Source organism: Octopus sinensis, unplaced genomic scaffold (genome assembly GCF_006345805.1).
Source record: "Octopus sinensis unplaced genomic scaffold, ASM634580v1 Contig18810, whole genome shotgun sequence".
In the NCBI taxonomy this organism is placed as follows: Eukaryota; Metazoa; Mollusca; class Cephalopoda; order Octopoda; family Octopodidae; genus Octopus; species Octopus sinensis.
The window spans coordinates 4201-25487 of record NW_021836045.1 but is presented as its reverse complement, the minus strand read 5'-3'; the positions used below and the strand labels follow the sequence as shown (position 1 = coordinate 25487).

General features: G+C 36.8%; 1 protein-coding gene across 1 annotated transcript; it reads right to left on the bottom strand.

Annotated features, from left to right (window-relative positions):
• Positions 1–779: 779 nt before the first annotated feature.
• On the bottom strand, positions 780–6796 carry LOC118761957 (leucine-rich repeat-containing protein 4-like). The gene is made up of 3 exons (XM_036500159.1): positions 6600–6796; positions 2500–2571; positions 780–862 (listed from the first exon to the last, which is right to left on the bottom strand). Exons 1-3 carry the CDS (start codon positions 6788–6790, stop codon positions 799–801), a joined length of 327 nt encoding a protein of 108 aa, XP_036356052.1. The 5' UTR covers positions 6791–6796; the 3' UTR covers positions 780–798.
• Between the last annotated feature and the right edge of the window lie 14491 nt (positions 6797–21287).

Sequence of the window (21287 nt, the reverse complement as noted above, 5' to 3'; positions counted from 1 at the left end):
ACAATCACACATATTCTCACTCACCTGTGTGGAAATATGGTGAGAGAGATTATTTATTTTCATTAGCGCTTTCATTGTCACAAAATATTAGAAAAACAACACGCTCACAAGAAATATATCAGCAGTTTAATTGTATCAGGTCAAATATTCAGCTTACAAGTACAGTAAGTATTTCAGGTTTACAGATAGATGTGTACTAGATTTTTTAAAAAATTCGAATATATATTTTCCGCTTCCACTTCAGTTGCTCTATTACATAAATAACGTGAAGTGAATGATAAAATTCGAAATTGTGTGATAATATCGAAACACGAAGGAGAATATTGAATAAGAAATGGAGGAGGATGTAAAATATAAAATAAAGGAATATATATTCACCTATCACACAGAACTACAACTTATATATGAACATACACATATACTTCAGCTAAAAATATTTGATGCAAACATGTAAACTCACAAACGTTACCATTTCTAATACAAATTCATATTAAAATCATTGAAATTTGTAGAACAAAAATGAGTTATATGAGATGCGAATTGAAACAAAGCAACTACAATAAAGGAACATTATATTTTCCCATTATTTCACACTTTCCCCCAAATTCTCTCTCTTTCTTTCAACATTGTCTCGCCCTCTCATATTCTCTTTGTATCTTCCTAAATCGTGTTCATTCCTACAAATTTGAATTGATTTTGTTCGTGCAGTCTGAAATTTTATACATTTGTGAGCTTATATATCAGCATCAATTATTACTTTCGGAAAATAGTATCAGAAACTAAACGAACTACATGTCTTTAATTCGAAAGCCCCGTGAATGCTCCTTCTTTGATGGTTGCGATGTTGTTGTTGCCAAGACGTCTATAGCAGTAAAGAAAAGTAAATAGATTATATGGAAAATATTTGTGATACGACATCAAACACTGTGACTTTAGAATGAAAGAGAGAGAAAGAATAGGGATAATGAAGAAGAAGAACAAGAAGAACAAGAAGTAGAAGAAGAAGAAAAGAAGTAGACGTACGGGGATGGGAGGAAGTGAGTAGGGGAGGACGAGAAGGGGAGGAGAATGAGAAGAAAAATGAAGAAGGAGGAGGGGTAGAAGGGGGATGAGGGGATGAGGAGGTGGGAAAGGTGATATGTAGGGAGCGGGGGAAGTGGAGAAGGCGTGGAGGAGGAGAAAAAGGAGATTGGAGGAAGAGAAGGGAGGAGAGAAGAGAAGAGGTGCAGAATGGGAAGGAGGAGAATGAGAATAGCAGAAAAGAGTAGAAGAGAAAGAAAAAGGAGAAAACTGACGAAGCAGAAAGTACGGGAGTAAGTTTATGAAATAAGAGAAGAAGAAGAAGAAGAAGAAGAAGAAGAAGAAGAAGAAGAAGAAAAGTTGAAGGAGAAGAAGAAGAAGAAGAGAAAAAGGAAGTAGAAGAAGAAGAAGGAGGAGGAGAAGAAGAAGAAGAAGAAGAAGAAGAAGGAGAAGAAGGAGAAGAAAAAGAAGAAGAAGAAGACACATTGAAAATCATGGTGTTCAAGAAGGTGAAAGAGAAAATGTAGTCAAAGAAAAAACAGGAGATATTTCAGGGACAGGGAACAAACGTTTGAAGGAGAGAACTTGGCTAAAAGGTCAGGGAATATACGGTTTCAGAAATCAACATATCCAAATGCACTCATACACATACTTATATTGATAATATCAACGACGTAAGGTGATACACACACTCACAATCACACATATTCTCACTCACCTGTGTGGAAATATGGTGAGAGTGATTATTTATTTCATATCGCTTCATTGTCACAAGAATTTTAGAAAACACACGCTTACAAGAAATATATCAGCAGTTTAATTGTATCAGGCCAAATATTCCAGCTTACAAGTACAGTAAGTATTTCAGGTTTACAGATAGAATGGATGTGACGATATTATTCGAATATATATTTTCCGCTTCCACTTCAGTTGCTCTATTACATAAATAACGTGAAGTGAATGACAAAATTCGAAGTTGAATGTTAATATCGAAACACGAAGGAGAATATTGAAATAAGAAATGGAGGAAGATGCAAAATATAAAATAAAGGAATAATATAGTCACATCTCACACAGAACTACACTTATATATGAACATACACATATACTTCAGCTAAAAATATTTGATGCAAACATGTGAACTCACAAACGTTACCATTTCTAATACAAATTCATATCAAAACCTTTGAAATTTGGGAAACAAAAATGATTTGTTGAGATGCGAATTGAAACAACGCAACTACAATAAAGGAACATTATATTTTCCCCATTATTTCACTTTCTCCCCAAATTCTCTCTCTTTCTTTCACATTGTCTCGCTCTCTCATATTCTCTTTGTATCTTCCTAAATCGTGTTCATTCTACAAATTCGAATTGATTTTGTTTGGTGGAGTCTGAAATTTTATACATTTGTGAGCTTATATATCAGCATCAATTATTACTTTCGGAAAATAGTATCAAGAAACTAAACGAACTTACAATGTCTTTAAATTCGAAAGCCCCGTGAATGCTCCTTCTTTGATGGTTGCAATGTTGTTGTTGCCAAGACGTCTATAGCAGTAAAGAAAGAGTAAAATAGATTATATGGAAAATATTTGTGATACGACATCAAACACTGTGACTTCAGAATGAAAGGAAGAAAAAGAAGAAATATAACGAAGAAGAAGAACAAGAACAAGAACAAGAAGAACAAGAACAAGAAAAAGTAGACATGGAAAATGAAGGTGTTCAAGATGAAAACCGAAAAAGGATTGAAAGACAGAAGAAGAAGTAGAAGAAGAAGAAAGGAGAAGGAGAAGAAGAAGAAGATAAAGAACAAGAAGAGGAAGAAGAAGAAGAAGAAGAAGAGGAGAAGAAGAAACAGAAGAAGATAAAAACAAGAGAGAAAAGAAGAAGAAGAAGAGAGAAGAAGAAACAGAAGAAGAAATAAAAGGCGTAGAAGATGAAGATTCAAGAAGAAGAAGAAAAAAAAGAAGAAGAACGAGAAGAAAAAGAAAGCGAAGAAATAATATAAGAAGAATAATAATAGAAATAAGAAAGACCAAGAGGAGGAAGAAGAATAAGAAGAAGAGAAGTCGAAGAAGAAGAAGAGAGACGAAGAAGAAGAAGAAGAAGAAGAAGACGAATAATAATAATAAGAAGAAGAAGAAGAAGAAGACCAAGAAGAAGAAGAAGAAGAAGAAGTCGAAGAAGAAGAAGAAGAAGAAGACGAAGAAGAAGAAGACGAAGAAGAAGACGGAGAAGAGAAGAAGAAGAAGAAGAAGAAGAAGAAGAAGGAGGAGAAGAATGTCTTAATGTGGCAGCAGTTTCATGTTTATTTCTTACTTGACTTGCACAACCTCGAGTATCCGCTTCGCCTCTCTATGTACCAACACACACATCCACACACATACACGCACATGTATGCACATATAAGCACATACACACATATACACTCAGAAATATACACATATGTATATCTACCTCTGGGTGCGAGTATGTGTGCGAACCTCGTCCCCGTAGTGATGTCCTTTTTATCTGTCGATATAGTTTATTATCGAATCTAAAGGTGTTGTCTTCTAGTTCCCGGCGTGTGTCTTTGGAAATGCGTTTTGAAGCGTTCGTCCATCCGTCCGCTATGTTTTTCTACCCAGTGTTTGATTGCTTCCAGGCCCAAAGTGTGATGTGTATTAGTGTAAAAATTAATCAAAGCTTGTCACTATAGTACGTCTGGGACAGTGGGTGGAATGTGCTTGTGGAATGTGCTTGAGGAGATCCATATCGTCTCGGGTATAGCTGGCCATTAATGGGCATAACGGTTTGAGGAGTATATCCAAAAGATGGCTCAGTTGTTGTGTTGGGGCTCAAGGTCCAGCAACTGTTGATCTCAATTTGATGTCAGTAGGTCTTAGTATTTTTATATGCTGATCCTTGCATTTTGGAGCATTCGCAGATCTTGGGTGATCCATAGAAATTACTCTCTTTCATTACAGAGCTGCATAAATAATCTTTCTCTTTATCTGTGAACGAACGTTGGTATTCATTTATCAGACTTTTGAGTGTATTCATTATTACTTTTTCCGGGTGTCTTGGTTCTTCCTTGTAGCAGGATTGGTCTGTTTCCAATATTTTATTTTTATAGTAGTCTTGGTCCGTGACTGCTATCACCCTTCCCTAATCGGTTTCTTTTAGGATGATTGAATTGTCATTCTTCAGTTTGTAAGGCTTTCTTTTCTTCTTCACGAAGGTTCTGTTCGATTTACGGGTAGTTTATTATATAAGATATAAAACGGATTTAAGTCACCACGTAATGTATGAATGAAAAACACACATGCATGTAAAATATGAGAAAAGAATGGATGTTCAAAATATTTGTGATTTGAATTAGATTTACAAAGCATTCGTTGCAACATCAGTTTTCAGTGGAAGATATTTTTATCATCTCAGAAGTCAGCTTTATTTATAAATATCTTGTTTCTGTCCAATGAGCATTCTATTTGTTATTACACTTTGCTGTCAAAAGTAATTTATCTTTGCAAAAGTAAACTCCTTTCCTTTGCATAATTGATGCATAAAGGTTCTTCACAAAAATAAACCCCCAAAACGTCAAGACTGAAATAATAGACTAGGAAGGAAAACATAACAGAAATAGAAAGGGATTTATTAATAGAATTGGTGAAGGCAGAGTGGGGAAACCCTGATATAATTTTGAGTCATGTGCTACAAAGGAGAACAACCTTACATGGTGATTTAACTGGCTTAGGGTGTTATTTAAAAAAGGGATGTGATTACATACATTGCCTTAGTTTTTTCGTCTTTTTTTAGTCCTTTGCTTCTTTTTCTTGTTGTATTAAACCTCAGTTTGTTCCCATTATTAACTACCTATGCTAAATCCTTCATCCCCTAAGTAGCATCCCTATTCATTATTCCTGTAAAGGTTGACCTGCAGCAGCTCAAACGGAATATTAATGATATCTGCATCACAAGTATTGGAGATCTTGCAGGAGTTATAAAACGTGTCTGATCCTTTTTTCAAAATCGGTAAAATAAAAAGTGTGGGATTTTAACTCAGATCACAAACAACTAGACAATATACTGCAAGGTGTCATATTCGACGTCGTCATAGTTGCATTTGTTCATTGAACTGTTATAAGTTTTTATTGATCTCGGAAATGAATGACGCAAGGTTGACCTTAGCGGGACTTGAAGTCAGATTGCCGTGTGTCAGAACGCAATGTATTCTGCTAGACGGTCAAATGATTTGTGCCAAACCTCGCTCAAGTTATGAACGATGAAAATATCTAACTTATTAAACAGAACTTCAACTTTACTATTCAACATCTTGAGTTATACGAGATTTAGGAATTCCATTATTGAAACTTTTCTCTTTATTTTACATTAGGATTTCTCATTTTGTCAAAACATTCCAAATGTTTTGAGAAATAGATATGATCGAATGAATTGATCCACTTTAGTATTAGAATATTTGATTAAAACTGAAAGTTTAAGGTGATTAATGCAATGATGCAAGCCAATTAACTGGAAATAATCACCTGGAAGAGCAATGTGTTGCAACAGAGTATTTGTTATGATTGCATGTATCAAATAATTACTCTTTATTCTATTCCATTTCTTGAGACGTTAAATTTTAATAATTTACTTAAAAATTACGTAAGTTTTCAGGTGAACGGGGATACATCAATCAGCCGAAACTTCAATTAACCTTCCATAATTTTGTAATAAGGTTTATTGTGTTCATGATAGGGTAAATTTTACTGATGACATTCTATCAAAAATAAATTCCTCATAATTTGTTAAAATAACACTATTTTGATTTCTTCACTTAGGTATTTTAAGAATTTGGCAATTTAAGCGGATCTCGTCATTATCTGCTGTTTAATCCATCTGTTTCATTTTTAATTATAAAAATAATAATTTCTTCCATAGGAACAAACCTGAAATTTTGGGAAAGGGACAAGTCCTTTACATTGATCTCAGAGATAAATTGCTATTTATTTTACCGACTTCAAAAGAATGAAAAACAAAGTCAACCCCGACAGAATTTAAAATCGAAACGTAAAGACGAACGAAATACCGCTCAACATTTTGTCTGGCGTGCACAACGATTCTGATAGCTCGCTGCATATTCTATTATAAAACTAACACAAACAATAATTAACAATTATTCTGTGACACGATCAACTGATATTATATCATATTACTGTAATAATAAGCAACAATTCAACTAATTAATGATATAATATAACTATGTGGAATACACGTTTTCTTAGCACTAAAGTTTTTACACTGTCCGTTCATTGAATATACCATAAGATTTGATAAGTTCAGACAAATGACATCAAAGTCAGATACTAGTCAGATCCAATCACTGTGTATGAGATGTTATATATTATAAATTCAATATGGTAAGAAACAGTTTATTTGACTTCACAACAGGTAATATATCGATTTGTTTTACTCTAACATAAGATTGTGCTTAAAGCTGTGAGATAAACAGCATAAGCGATTAGCTGGGAACATATCAATGAGAATTTAAAATATTGGATGTGGAAAATACGTAGAAAGTGTCAAATACTTACAAATATTCAACATTCGTCGGAATTGGTTGTGGAATTGATTGTAAATTGCGATTTGCACAATTTACACTCGTTGTAAGTGAATTGCAATTACATATGTTGCATATATCTGAATTAGCTTGAGTCTCCAAAAACAATATCGTACACAATATCAACACAAGAGACCGTCTATATGATACTACGTGGTGAAACATATTGCCAGGCGTAGATTTATCTGTAAAAGAAGAAAATAGGAAATGTCAGAGATTACAATGTTATTAACTTCACATTGCAGATTCTCCGAAGGAACTAAAATTCACACCTGTTCTACATGACAAATATATTTTTGTTTTCATGATTGGATATTTAAAGCTAAAAAATTAAATTTCGATAAATTAGTGTGAAGAAATTTATAAAAATATTATAGCTTTAACGCGTAATAATATCAAAGAAAACACCAAACACACACACACAAACACAAACGCACTCCTACACACATCTGTAACCATACTCGGGGGTGGGGTCTAATATATTTACAAAACCAGCGAACCATGAGTTTCGTAGACCCTAAATACGCAGTGGTTGTAAACCCGGTTGGGTCGTTAAATCCGATGGGACCCCACAAGCAACTGTATTGTAACAAAGGAATTTTTCCTGTACCCCAGGTTTAGAAGCGTTTATACAAATTTTTCCTCAAATACACTTTCATGATTTCATTTTACTTACTTTTTTTTCCTGAAAACAAGAATAAAGCATGAACGTAAGTCTATGTATATAAAACTCAACTTGTGTGTCTGTCTGTGTATCTGTGTGTGTGTGTGTGTGTGTGTGTTTAACTTCCCGGGACATCTAGCCAACAAATCGTAGAACCACCAAAAATGGGTCACTTAAAGTTTAGGCGAATGAAAATTGAACTGCGCTATTTCTGTACCGAAATTCATCTCGCAAGTGCAAAAATCGATAATGTGTTTGTTGAGGGCTTATCCCATGCATTGAATAGTGAACTTTACTCAGTCAGCTGTTTGACGTGAACTGTGTTCACCACGCGTGCAAGCACGCGTAAATTGCATGAAAAATAAACAAATCAAGATATAAAAACGAATCGCCGTAAACATTGTAGAAATACGGCAAAGAAATTAATTTTCGGGGTGTAGCCTGGAGGGTTTTTTCGTATTAATCGTTGGAACTTTGTGAACTCATACCAATTGTTTTCATAACTTTTTTAACGCTTTGAATTAAATGTGACCATTTTGCGTTGAGTCTGCAGTTTGAATCACTAACCAAATTTTAGCAGGCCGGATTTTTGATCATCACGATACATCGCCAGCGACTCCCTGAAACTCTCCTCTGAAATCCCCATTGAGAAATACTGATCTAAAAGAATAATTCAACAATGCAATTATTTGATAAAAAAAATTATGAAACACTTATACGTACTTCCTGTTGAGGAAATGGTACACTTAAGCGCAAAAATAGAGGGCATTAAATGCTTGATTTTAAAACCAAGTTTGGATTAATTCGCGCATGCATAGAACGCACGAGCGCACGAGGTGAGTAATACTGCTAGTGAACAAATAAAAATGGCCCTAAATCAAACGAAGCAAATTATAATCAATCGCTTTTTCATCCTCCTCTCGGCCTCCCAAATCTCACCAACACACATCACAAATTTCTTCAAATTTTTTGCATTTCAACCGCCTCTACTGTCATTTGACCCTTCTCGGCCTCAAACAATACTTAACAAAACTCAAATACTAAGAAAAATACCGACCCGATTTTTTGTACTACTAACATTCTTAACCACTCTCTCGAACCTGAAATGCGTCCTTAAAAAAGACCCCACTTGTAATTTGAGATGGAATTGCTGTTTCATTAATGTACCAGCTAGAAGGGGATACTCTTTCAACATTCAGATAAATTACTTATTTATTTACATCGTTTACAATTAATCATACGTTATCTTCTAGCTTTGAGATTTTGATTATGTGATTGCTTACTTTTAGAATAACTTTGCATGGTGGTTGTGAAAGGGCTGATCTGTTCAGTTTCAACAGAAAACAGGAAGAATATTTGGGCCCAACGTGGCCAGTGCCAATGCTAATGGGTTAACTGAAAATTACTGAAGTAAAAATAAAAGCATAAATAACATTTTAGGTAATTTCGGGACACAAATTAATGAGGTCTTAACGATGGAGACCCTTTTTATCCCATCCTTAATGCTGTTGAGGAGACTGGACAATGGCCAATAGAAGGCCGATATAATATAATGAAAATCGTAACTTACCAAAGAAGTGATTTCGAATCTGTTCGTAAAAGTTAGTGAATGTTTATATATATATATATATATGCGCATATATATATATTGCGTCATTTGTTTTATTTACCATACATTTTTTCATTGAAGTAGCGGAACACAAAGCACACAATAATGCATATATATATATATGTGTGTGTGCGTGTGTGAGTGTGTGTATGTAGATATAGATTGGCGTCTTTATTTCTCATTATATGAATGCGATATGAAAAGTTTGCGTCAGCATTCAAAGATGGGCGTTGGTAGTGGAAGAGTGTAAATGAGAGAGGGGAAAGAAAGTGATAGAAAGAGAGAGGGAGGGTGGGAGAAAGAAGAGGTAGTGGGTTTTGTGTGTGTATGTGTGTGTGTATATGCGTAACTATATGAGACTCTTTGCATCCCCGGAACTGAAATTAACTTGAAATAATCTAAGTACTTTTTTACAAATTGTGATATCTGTGTGTGTGTATATGTAAGTATATATATATAAACACGCACACACAGTTATCAGAATTATATATACGTATATATTCATTTATATATCTATATACACACACACACATATATATATATATATATATTATATATATATATATATATATATATATATATATATATATAATATATATATATATATATATACACATTTATGCACAGTTGTGTGTGTGTGTGTCGAATCATTGAAATCTGAAATATTAGAAGAATTTACCAAAACTTTCAACCATGATAAAAAATGATTGCCTTGCTGATGCCTTCCATGAATTGGCACAATAGACGCAAATCAACATAGAAACACTTTATTCCCCTCTTACATACCAACAACAAAATGAGAACCAAAGCAGAACTCCAGAAACGGATATCCACAACCTAAATTCAACCACACAAGACGTACTAAAAGAATTGAATGAACTCAGCTTGGAAAAAGGAGACATACAAAAAGAGAAATCAAATGAAAAACATCCGGGTTAAGATATTAAATAAAAGAAACCAAGCATATTGCAGAGCCCTTATGAACAGTGGAGGGCCAGAGAAGAAGTAATACTCTGAAGAAACTTTCGTATCAAAGAAATAATCGATACCTATTGATCATCGATCTCTTCCCAAATACAACGTCTAAAGTCAACATTAAAATGAAGTACATTTCTAAATTCTTTGTAAGACCCTCCAGTGTTCACATTGTCATCCACCATTCTCTTCGTGAAGAATCTCTGAAGTTTAAGCTGGATGTGCTAGAAATAGCAGCCAAATATTTCCTGTGAGCAGACGATAGATTCATTTAACGATAGTGTCACTAAAGAAAATCACGTTATCAATAACGATAATAATTTAAATGGTATATATAATGATTGACTTGGAAGCAAATGATACAAATTCATTTAACAATAGTTCGTTTCAGAAAATTACGTTTGTGAAATAAAGTATATGATAGAGAAATTATAACAATTCTGAAGAGGAATTAAAGGTTTTAGCAGCTTTAAAGTTATGGGAAAAGAATTTTCGTTAACAAAGTAACATTATTTTATACGAAAGAAGGATGACAGGCGAGGATTTTGTGGTGTGAAGGGTCTTCAAGTGTATATGTCCTGATGTGTATGTGTGTGTGTGTGTGTGTGTGTATGTGTGTGTGTGTGTGTGTGTTTGTGTGTGTGTTTGTGTGTGATGCAATGAGATACATAACCATGCCTAAGTGTTTCTTTAATATAAAACTGAAGTGAATATTAATGATAATATTAAATGATAATATTAAATGACATAATTTTTCTGTGAAGGAGGTTTAGTCTTCAATGTTTTCAGTCTCGTCCACCACTGTACTTCTTTAGCCACCGCGCAGAAGAAACTGCTTTTCCTTCCCGGCCAAAAGAAGGTGGCGGGGCGATCTTTACAATGAACTCAGCTCGTAAACTGGACGGATGAGTGCATGCAGGACTATTTCATCGCCGTGCGCACACCCTCGACATATTCGTCCGACAACACTTTCGTATCTGTAGAGCTTGTCTTGAATCGGCAGAGCTCCCAGGTAGCACTGCCAGGCCAGGGATTCCTGGAAGTTAAAGACCAGTTAGTTGATTCCCTCCACCTACGCCCAGAATTTTACCCGATTTCGTTGTTGTTCTTTCCCCTCTACTAATCCCCTATAGAAATCCATGGTGGAACTATCAACGCCCGCGTTGCCGACTGGCAGAAAGCTGTGAGAGCTTGCCGACACTCCAGGTGCCAAGCGCCCTTTCTTGGCCAACGCTTCACTCAGTACTGTAGCTTCATCAGTGAGACGAGCTGCGGTAAGTCCCGTTTGACAAACAGTCAATCCCCCATGCTCACCGTTAAAGAAACGCAGGAGATGTCGCAGTCTCAGCGTATGTCTGCGAATCATTAGCAACGGCATGTCCAGTACTCCACTGAGAGGTTGTTGACAGCAGATGGACCGTCTGATGAGCGGAACACGTCCCTTCTTTAGAAAGCGGAATAACAAACGCTCTAACTTTATCGGGCATGGGACTACATTCAGGCAGTCATAGATGACGGAAGGGATGTACGCATTCGCCACTTCGACTCGACCATTCACGAACAGCTTCCTCTCTGCCAACTTCTGGGTGAGATCGACTATCCTGTTCGTCACCTCCCAGCCGTTGTTGTCCACCCCGAGGTCAAGAGCAAACCAGAACCCAAGCAGTTTAACCTGTCTTTCCGTCTAACGCCCTACAAACTGTCGGTTGGTATGGGTCTGCCTCTCCACCTGCCGATTTGCAGGCCCACTGACTTCTCTTGGATAAGCATTGCTCCTATCACCACTTCGTGGACTGTATTATGATGACACAGTCCGTGTTAGCTGATACGAACATTCCACATCCTAAGACATATATATATATATATATAGGTGAATTGAAGAAATGGAGCTGAACGCAGATTGAACAGAAATCGTTTTATTTCATTCTACACGTGTTTCGAAAGGCACAAATTACCAAAATCCGATTGAATAATGGGACCATATTGTCTTTCTCTTCAGGAAGAAAAAAGGAAATCCGTTGGAAAAACAAAAACAGAACAGAGGCGGAGCAAAAACAAATCGAACTATGCTCCTAAGAGCCCATGGCGAAACTGTTTATCAGTGTATGTTGAGAACCGGTGGCTGAAGAATTCAACGGGTCAGGCATAGGTCAATCATGTGGGTGAGGGTGTATAGATGTTCTTTGTGACCGAGAATAAAGTTCTGACTATTTAAGGAATATTGGATGTTTTATAAGGGGCGAGAAAAAATCTACTTAGAGACGTGTGTGTGTGTATACTGTTCTATATATGTGTGTGTTGGCGTAGGGGTAGAAAACATTTTTTGTGTACGTGTGTGCGTTTGATCGTTCGGCTGTCAGTGGCTACTGCCGTGAAAACCGTTGGGTGGCAGAAAGAAAAAAAAAGATATCTACGATTAACCACTGCAAGGGGAATTACTCCTGTAAGACAAACGGGGCTTGGTTTTTTCACAGCGGGGGGTTTCCTTGACAAGGCAGGCTTAGATGAACACACGCACACATAAAACATAATATATATATATTTTTTTTTCTTTCTGCCACCCAACGGTTTTCACGGCAGTAGCCACTGACAGCCGAACGATCAAACGCACACACGTACACAAAAAATGTTTTCTACCCCTACGCCAACACACACATATATAGAACAGTATACACACACACACGTCTCTAAGTAGATTTTTTCTCGCCCCTTATAAAACATCCAATATTCCTTAAATAGTCAGAACTTTATTCTCGGTCACAAAGAACATCTATACACCCTCACCCACATGATTGACCGATGCCTGACCCGTTGAATTCTTCAGCCACCGGTTCTCAACATACACTGATAAACAGTTTCGCCATGGGCTCTTAGGAGCATAGTTCGATTTGTTTTTGCTCCGCCTCAGTTCTGTTTTTGTTTTTCCAACGGATTTCCTTTTTTCTTCCTGAAGAGAAAGACACAATATGGTCCCATTATTCAATCGGATTTTGGTAATTTGTGCCTTTCGAAACACGTGTAGAATGAAATAAAACGATTTCTGTTCAATCTGCGTTCAGCTCCATTTCTTCAATTCACCAATAATGTTTTAATTTCAATTATCCGCACCAACGCACGGTTGCAACGCCAGATGGTTGTACCTCCAACCGTGCTGTTTACTGCTGTGATTTTTGCTACTAAGGTATCGGTTAAACTTTTGATTAATCTACTACAAGATTATTCATCTTTCTATTTCACACACACACACACATATATATATTATATATATATATATATATATATATATAATATATATATATATATATATTATATATATATATATGGCATCTGTATTTCTAATTTTATTATTTCGATTTGAAAAGTTTCAGTCAGCAGTTTATGACGATTGGCGGTGGAAGTGGAAGAGTTAAAATGAGAGAGTGGGGAGAGGGAGTGATAGAAGAGAGAGAGAGGGGAAAGAAGAGGAGGAGAGTTGATGTGTACGATTGTGAGTGTGTGTGTGTGTGTCTGTGTGTGTGATGCAATTAGATACACAACCCTGCCTAATCTTTTCTTTAATATGAAACTGGAGGGAATATCACATTAACGATTGCATTAAATGACAATTTTACTGAGAAGTGAGTGAAAAGTTTAGCCGGAAAAAAATTCCAATAATAATAATAATAATAATAATAATAATAATAATAATAATAATAATAATAATAATAATAATTAATAATAATAATGATAATAATAATAATATTAATAATAATAATGATAATGATAATAATACTAATAATAATAATAATAATAATAATAATTATTATTATTATTATTATTATTATTATTTGCCAATAGGGCCGGCATATGGGAGAAGATACAGTAGAAAAGGCGGTGAGAGCTGGCAGAATCTTCAGTAAGTCAAGCGAAATGCTTAGCGGTATTTCTTCTGCCGTTACCTTCTGAGTTCAAATTCCCCCGAGTTCGACTTTGCCTTTCATCCTTTCGGGGTCGATTAAAGGAGTACCAGTTACGCACTGTGGTCGATATAATCAACTTAATCCGTTTGTCTGTCCTTGTTTGTCCTCTCTGTGTTTAGCCCCTTGTGGGTAGTAAAGAAACAGGACACAGTAGACATGGACAGTGGGGATTTAACACAGAGACAACGAGTACACAGTTAAAAGAATAACAATGATGTCCGACAAGAGAATATAACAATGAAAGTTCGTAATAGGTGCAGGTAATCCCCTGGAGTTGGCTCAGGTACCCACACCCCAATCCTGAACCACTCGACGCTTCGAGGGCATCTGGTAAGAGCACTCTCCTCCCTCTCAAATTCACTAGCCCAAAGGCGTGTTATTAGAGTAGGTCCACTCACACGTACCATTTTCTCTGTTCATCCACCTTTTGGCAAATGTACTGGGAGGCAGCACTTCACTCTGCACCCTCATCTTCCTTTCCAAAGAAACTTTGAAAAAGTTGACCCGTGATTTGCCGTAGAGAAAAGTCCTTGCCTTTAGTCCTTTTAACCTGGTCCAAAAAACAGCCTCATTCGCTCCTGCTATTAGACAGTAGTAAATTGCCTGACCTTCCGGACTGATGGAAAGCGGCTGATCGATCTTCACTACGGACTCGGCCGATAGATAGAAACTCCCTACACTTAATAACAGCTTTTCAACATAACTCCACAAGCCAGTAATGCAGGGACACTGGACGAGTGCGTGCAGAACGCTTTCATCGCTCTGCGCATATCTCGGGTAGGTCGGTCAGACAGCGCTTCCGTGCTTGTAGAGTTTATCTCGATCCGGCAGTGCCCCCCGATAGCACTGCAAAGCAAGGGACTTCTAGAAGTTATCCATTATCCCCGTCTTGAAAGTCCTCCTCAACAGACTGGTTAGTTCAATTTTGTCAACGCCTAACGTCTCTCCAGGTGCTTCATCGCACTTTCCCTCCACTAAACCTCCATAGAACTTCAGAGTGGATTTTCCACTGATCGCATTGCCCACCTGGTAGAGGACAGTGAGTGCCTAGCAACATTCCAGATGCCAGTAACCCTTCCTCGGTCTCTTCTTGACCCACGACTGCAGCTTACTCAAGGAGATGAGATGTGGAAAAGCCTGTTTGACAAACGATGACCACACCTGTTCACCATTTACGCAGAATGTTTGGAGATGCCGCAGCCCCAGTGCATGTCTTCCACAGCATGCCCAGTGTTCCGGAAATCGGAAAGCGAAAGCACAAAAACGAAAATGGGAAAAGGGAAAAGTAAAAACAGCATTTAAGAGTTCTCCTCGTTAGACCTTGAATTATAAGGCTAAAAAGATATCATAATTTTAATCAAGAATAGACGGAATTTTTCAGTTTTTCAAAATATATTTATACTTGATAACGACTGAAAATTCCCGACTTAGAGTCCAATAGAGAATTAAGCATCTTAGATCTGAACAGGATATGCATTCTTTCAGCTAAACAAAGCATATATTTATTCGATCCATTCACATAAGTTATGGATTCTCAATTACTTCCCATCCAGTCACATGTGGTGTTTCGTTTTCTTCCAAACTTAGCCACTTTCGTAGCTTTACTTTTGGCCTATGTCGGAAGGTGATTATGTGATTGGCATAACGACTTTGAAATTCACCTTAAATAAGCAAAAGATTAAAAGAATAAAAGATTGTGTGTGTGTGTGTGTACATGCATACAAAAATACACACACATACGCACGGATATGTTCGTAAGCGCGCACACACACACATATAGGCGTATGGATTATTGTTTCGGTAAGTTGTGTCCACGAGAAAGACACTTCCAGTGCTCTCATCTGAAAAGTACCAGCATTAACCAGGGGTTAACATTGCGACAGACTGGCATCTTGTGTTGCATCCTTGTGTGTTGAAATGCGTTCGATACCGAGATATACTGGGGGCCTAATGAGCCTGTAGATCAAGCAGAGAATTTAGCTTAGAAAATACTTTAATGTAGACATTTAGGCATGCGCAGTCAAGTGTTTGTGTAACGTTTATGGAGTGGAAGTCGATATGAATATGACAAAAAATGAAACACCGTATTTTCCGGTGTATAAGCCGCTATTCTTACCTGGGAAATTTAGTGTGCCGCTTAGAGAAAGGTGCGCCTAATGTGTGTAACTTTTTTTATAGTTCCAGGAGGAAAATAATTTGTGTATGGAGATCGAATGATTCCACTGATTTTTTTGGAGGAAAGGTCGGTCGATGAAAGACTATTGCTACAGGACATTTGTGCCTGGAAGAAAACAAAGCACATTTGTTTTGTTTTACCTTCAAGTTTTGATAATGTTTTTTTTATCCAATAAAGAATTTAATATTGACGGAATGTGTTTGTTGCTGATTATAGTAAGATAAAATCAAAAAAATCAACAATACATCTCAAAGTTTATGTGTGGATAAAACCAAAATTTTCCCCAAAATTCCAAGCTAAACTTCACAATACAATAATACAAACATTAATAAGCCACCTCAATTGTATAATACTAAACTTCAGCCAATATTCTACAACCCTATCTACGAGACGACAAATATTAGTTCCATTACAAACTCCCACTCCGATACTAATATAAATCCTAAGTTAGATTCTCCCCACTAACAACAAACCAACCAACATCAACATTACTAATAGTAAACCCCAACCACTTGCAACTGACTGGCTCTGAAATATACGGTATGCAGACACCTGTCTCCTCAAAAGCGTAATCTATAAGTGCCACGTGATGATCCCATGTACCCACCAGGCAAGGGTATATATTTATGGCACTGAGGCATTCGAATGCCGTTGTCGTGCTCATATGTATTATTTCACTAATCCCAAATCTAAACTATTTCTATCTTTAGCAACACACATATACAACCTCAATTGAAAACAATGTCCAATACGCTCTATCGTGGTCCATAGTATGTGAAGCTCTCCTATACAACACAAATATAGATAAATGTATGTTATGTATTAAAGAGTCATTAACTATTCTTCGCCTCCACAACTCCTCACTGTTAAATTCTCTGACGTTATTTTTTATCGTAAGCATAAATACTACCCGACATTCATGCACTTCCCTAATTCTAAATAATCAAAGCTGTAATGTAAAACAAGAGTCAACCTGACAATCGACAAGTGAACACATTCCAAATAGCTAATATATGTGTGTGTGTCTATGTATACATATATGTATATATATATATATATATATATATATATATATATATATATATATATATACAGATATATATATATATATATATATGAGCATATGCAATACATATGAAATATCCAAAATTGCATTTACAAATACATAATATATACATATAAGCTCTTACATACATACATGCAAACACACACACATATACGCACAATATATATACATATAAACTCCTACATTAATACACAGTATCAAAAACATTAAGTAGTCAGCATATATATAGATACCCACAGAAATATAAATATATATAACACGCATCCCAAATTTATTCCAAGTATTATGATCAATCGATTTTTCATCCTCCTCTCAGCCTCCTAAATCTCTCCAACACACATCACAAATTTCTTCAAATTTTTGCTTTTCAACCGTCTCTACTCTCATTTGACCCTTCTCGGCTTCAAACAATAATTAACAAAAGTCAAATACTAAGAAAAATACCGACCCGATTTTTTGTACTACTAACATTCTTAACCACTCCCTCGAACCTGAAATGTGTTCTTAAAAAAGACCCCACTTGTAATTTGAGATGGAATTGCTGTTTCATTATTGTACCAGCTAGAAGGGGATACTCCTTCAACATTCAGATGAATTACTTATTTATTCACATCGTTTACAATTAAACATACGTTATCTTCTAGCTTTGAGATTTTGATTATGTGATTGCTTACTTTTAGAATAACTGCATGGTGGTTGTGAAAGGACTAATGTGTTCAGTTTCCACAGAAAACAGGAAGAATATTTGGGCCCGACGTGGCCAGTGCCAATGCTAATGGGTTAACTGAAAATTACTGAAGTAAAAATAAAAGCATAAATAACATTTTAGGTAATTTGGGAACACAAACATATGATGTCTTAAGGGTGGAGACCCTTTTTATCCCATCCTAAATGCCGTTGAGGTGTCTGAACGATGGCCAATTGATGGCCGATGTAATATAATGAAAATCGTAACTTACCAAAGAATTGGTTTCACCTCTGTTCGTAAGAGTTAGTGAATGTTTATATATATATGTGCGCATATATATATATATATATATATATATATATATATATATATATTGCGTCATTTGTTTATTTACCAAACATTTTTTCATTGAAGTAGCAGAACACAACGAACACAATTATGCGTATATATATATGAATGTGTGTGTGTGTATGTGTGAGCATGTGTGTGTTTGCGGGTGTGTATATGTGTATCATAGCACATTATTGTGCCCGGTGTAAGTTTGCATCCTGTTTATTCAAAATTTTAGCAATGGCATGCAGCCGTATTTTACATTCCACCGGTATCAGTATCTGAGTCTAAAGTTATAATTACTGCATACTGGTGGTACAGTTTTCAACCAGCAGGATGTAACCTGATGCTAATGCTTATGATATACATGCAGCAGAAAGGCGTGTCATTCACAGGTATAAAATAACTAAATTTCATTGTATATAAAATATACTAAAAAGTAAGTTACTTCATGTGTAACATTTAATTCTTATTTTAATGTCTTTTACACAGGATAAAACCCGAAATAGTGAACTCGGAATTTTGGAACTAAGTGAAAGACAATGATTGTTTACCATAAAGATTTTCCCGTTTTGCCGGACCATTCGATGTGGTTTACCAGAGCCTGGATTGTAGTACAATGCTTGTAAGTTGCGTCCCATGATTTGATTTTCCTCTCCCTTTATATTATGTATATGTGTGTGTGAAAGTGTGTGTCTGCGTGTGTGTTTGTGTGTGTCAAAATAAGCAAATGTAAATGAATGTATATATGTGTGTGTATATATATATATGTATATCGATATATGGAGAGACGTAATAGATAGAGAGATAGAAAGATAAAGATACAGACAATGATTGATAGAGAGATAGCTAGACAGACACATGATAGTTTGATTGATAGATAGATAGATAGATAGATAGATAGATAGATAGATAGATAGATAGATAGATAGATAGATAGATAGATAGATAGATAGAAAGATGGAAAGATAGAGATAGATAGTCATAGATAGACAGTGATAGATAGATAGATAGATAGATAGATAGATAGATAGATAGATAGATAGATAGATAGATAGATAGATAGAGATATATAGACATAGATAGATAGATAGATAGATAGATAGATTGATAGATAGATAGATAAATAGATACATAGATAGATAGATAGATAGATGGATAGATAGAGATAGATGGACATAGATAGATAGATAGATAGATATGTTTCTTTATTAGCCACACAGGGCTGCACACAGACAGAACAAATTACAAGGTTGAGCTTTTCTTTTGGGGGTAAAAAAAGGGGGTTGGGTTTCGATCAAAAGGGATCGTAAAAGGAAAGAAAGAGGACAAAAAGGGGAGGATTTTTTTAAAAAAGGGGGGAGAGGGAAAAAAATAAAAGGAAAGGGGAGAGGAAAAAAGTTGATCAATAGGGATCGTAATCACAGAAATGTCAATATGAAGTGTAAAGAAAAGCCTACGGAAAAGACCACGATAACCTCGGTCAATGAAGTCACATGTTATATTTCTTTCTTTTATTTTTTTTTTGCAAATAAGCAACTCTCTGTATTAATTTTTACGGTTCATAGAAACATAGTCAAGGTGGCTTCGTCATTCATACGTGCCATCCTTGCTACATTCACCCATCTTTTTTTTAAAACATTCGCTAGACAAAATTTGCCTCTCTACTCTCACTTTCCTCTTCATGTGATACTTGAAGAAGTTGATGAGAGATTGACCAGAGAGGAAAGTGTTTGTCTCCAATCCTTTCGGGCGCGTCCACCAGATACATTCTTTCGCCATAGCCACAAGTATGATAAAAATAGCTCTTCCTTCCCGTTTGAAGGGAGGAGGCGTGACGATATTAACGATAGACTCGGCTGATAAACCGACACGTCCCACACGTGACAGCAGTCGTTCGACATAAGCCCACAGGTCGGAAATTGCTGGACACTGCACGATTGCGTGCAGAGCGGTTTCGTCGCTCTGCCCGCATCTCGGGCAGGTCGGCCCCGTGTTTCTCGAGCCATGCCTATAGAGCTTATCCCGAACGGGTAGCGCTTCTCGGTAGCACCGCCAGGCCAGGGATCTCTGGAAGTTGTCCATAGGTCCCGGGCCGAAAGTCGTTTGAAACAGGCGGGTCAGGTATTCCTCGTCGACGCCCAGGTTTGCCACGAGATCGTCGTCGTACCTCCCCTCCACTAATCCCCTATAGAATTCTTTGGTTGTGTTGAAGTCACTCAAGGTCGACCTGGGACGGCAGAGTTGCTTGAGAGCAACGCGACACTCGCGGTGCCATTCGCCCTTCCTCGGCCTCTTTTTGATCCACGACTGTTGTTCGGTCATGGAGACGAGTTGCGGGAATGCGTGCCTCACAAACGGCGACCACACCTGTTCACCGTCGTGAACATAGAGCCGGAGATGTCGCAGTCTCAGCGCGTGTCTGCGCATCATCAACCACGGCATGCCCAGCCCTTCTTTTAACGGGTGTTGGCAGCAAATGGATCGCCTGACCATCGGGACGCATCCTTTCCACAAGAAGCGGAAGAGGATGCGTTCTAGTTTGGTGATGGTAGGGTCGGGACAAGGTACGACGGTCAGGCGGTAGTAGATGATGGACGCGATGTAGGCGTTCGCCACCTCCGCCCGACCTTTTAGGGACACTTTCCTCTCGGCCCATTGCTGGGCGAGAGTGACCACCCTACTCGTTATCTCGTTCCAGATAGATAGATAGATATGTAGATATATAGATAGATAGATAGATAGATAGATAGATAGATAGATAGATAGATAGATAGATAGATAGATAGATAGATAGATAGATAGAGATATAGATAGAAGATCGATTGATTGATCGATAGATAGATCATTTTCTATTGTTGCATCCTTTAAAATTTCAGGAACACAAACCATAGAGCTTCAATTCCCGTTCGCTGTCTTCGATGAGATCCGACAATTCTAATTTATGGCGTAGAATTTAAACCATAGCTGTAAACAATTCCTTACGTTTGTCATCCATTGGCTGCGCCTATGGGGGCACTGCCTTAAAGTGTTTTAGTCGCACAAATCGACCCCAGTATTTGTTGTTAAGCCTGCTGCGTATTCTCGCGATCCCTTCCGCTGATTTGCCTACAGTTACGCAACTTTATACTTTTGATTTTTTTTTATTACTTACCAGAAAAAAGAAAAACATGAATGCAATTATCGTCAGCGGCA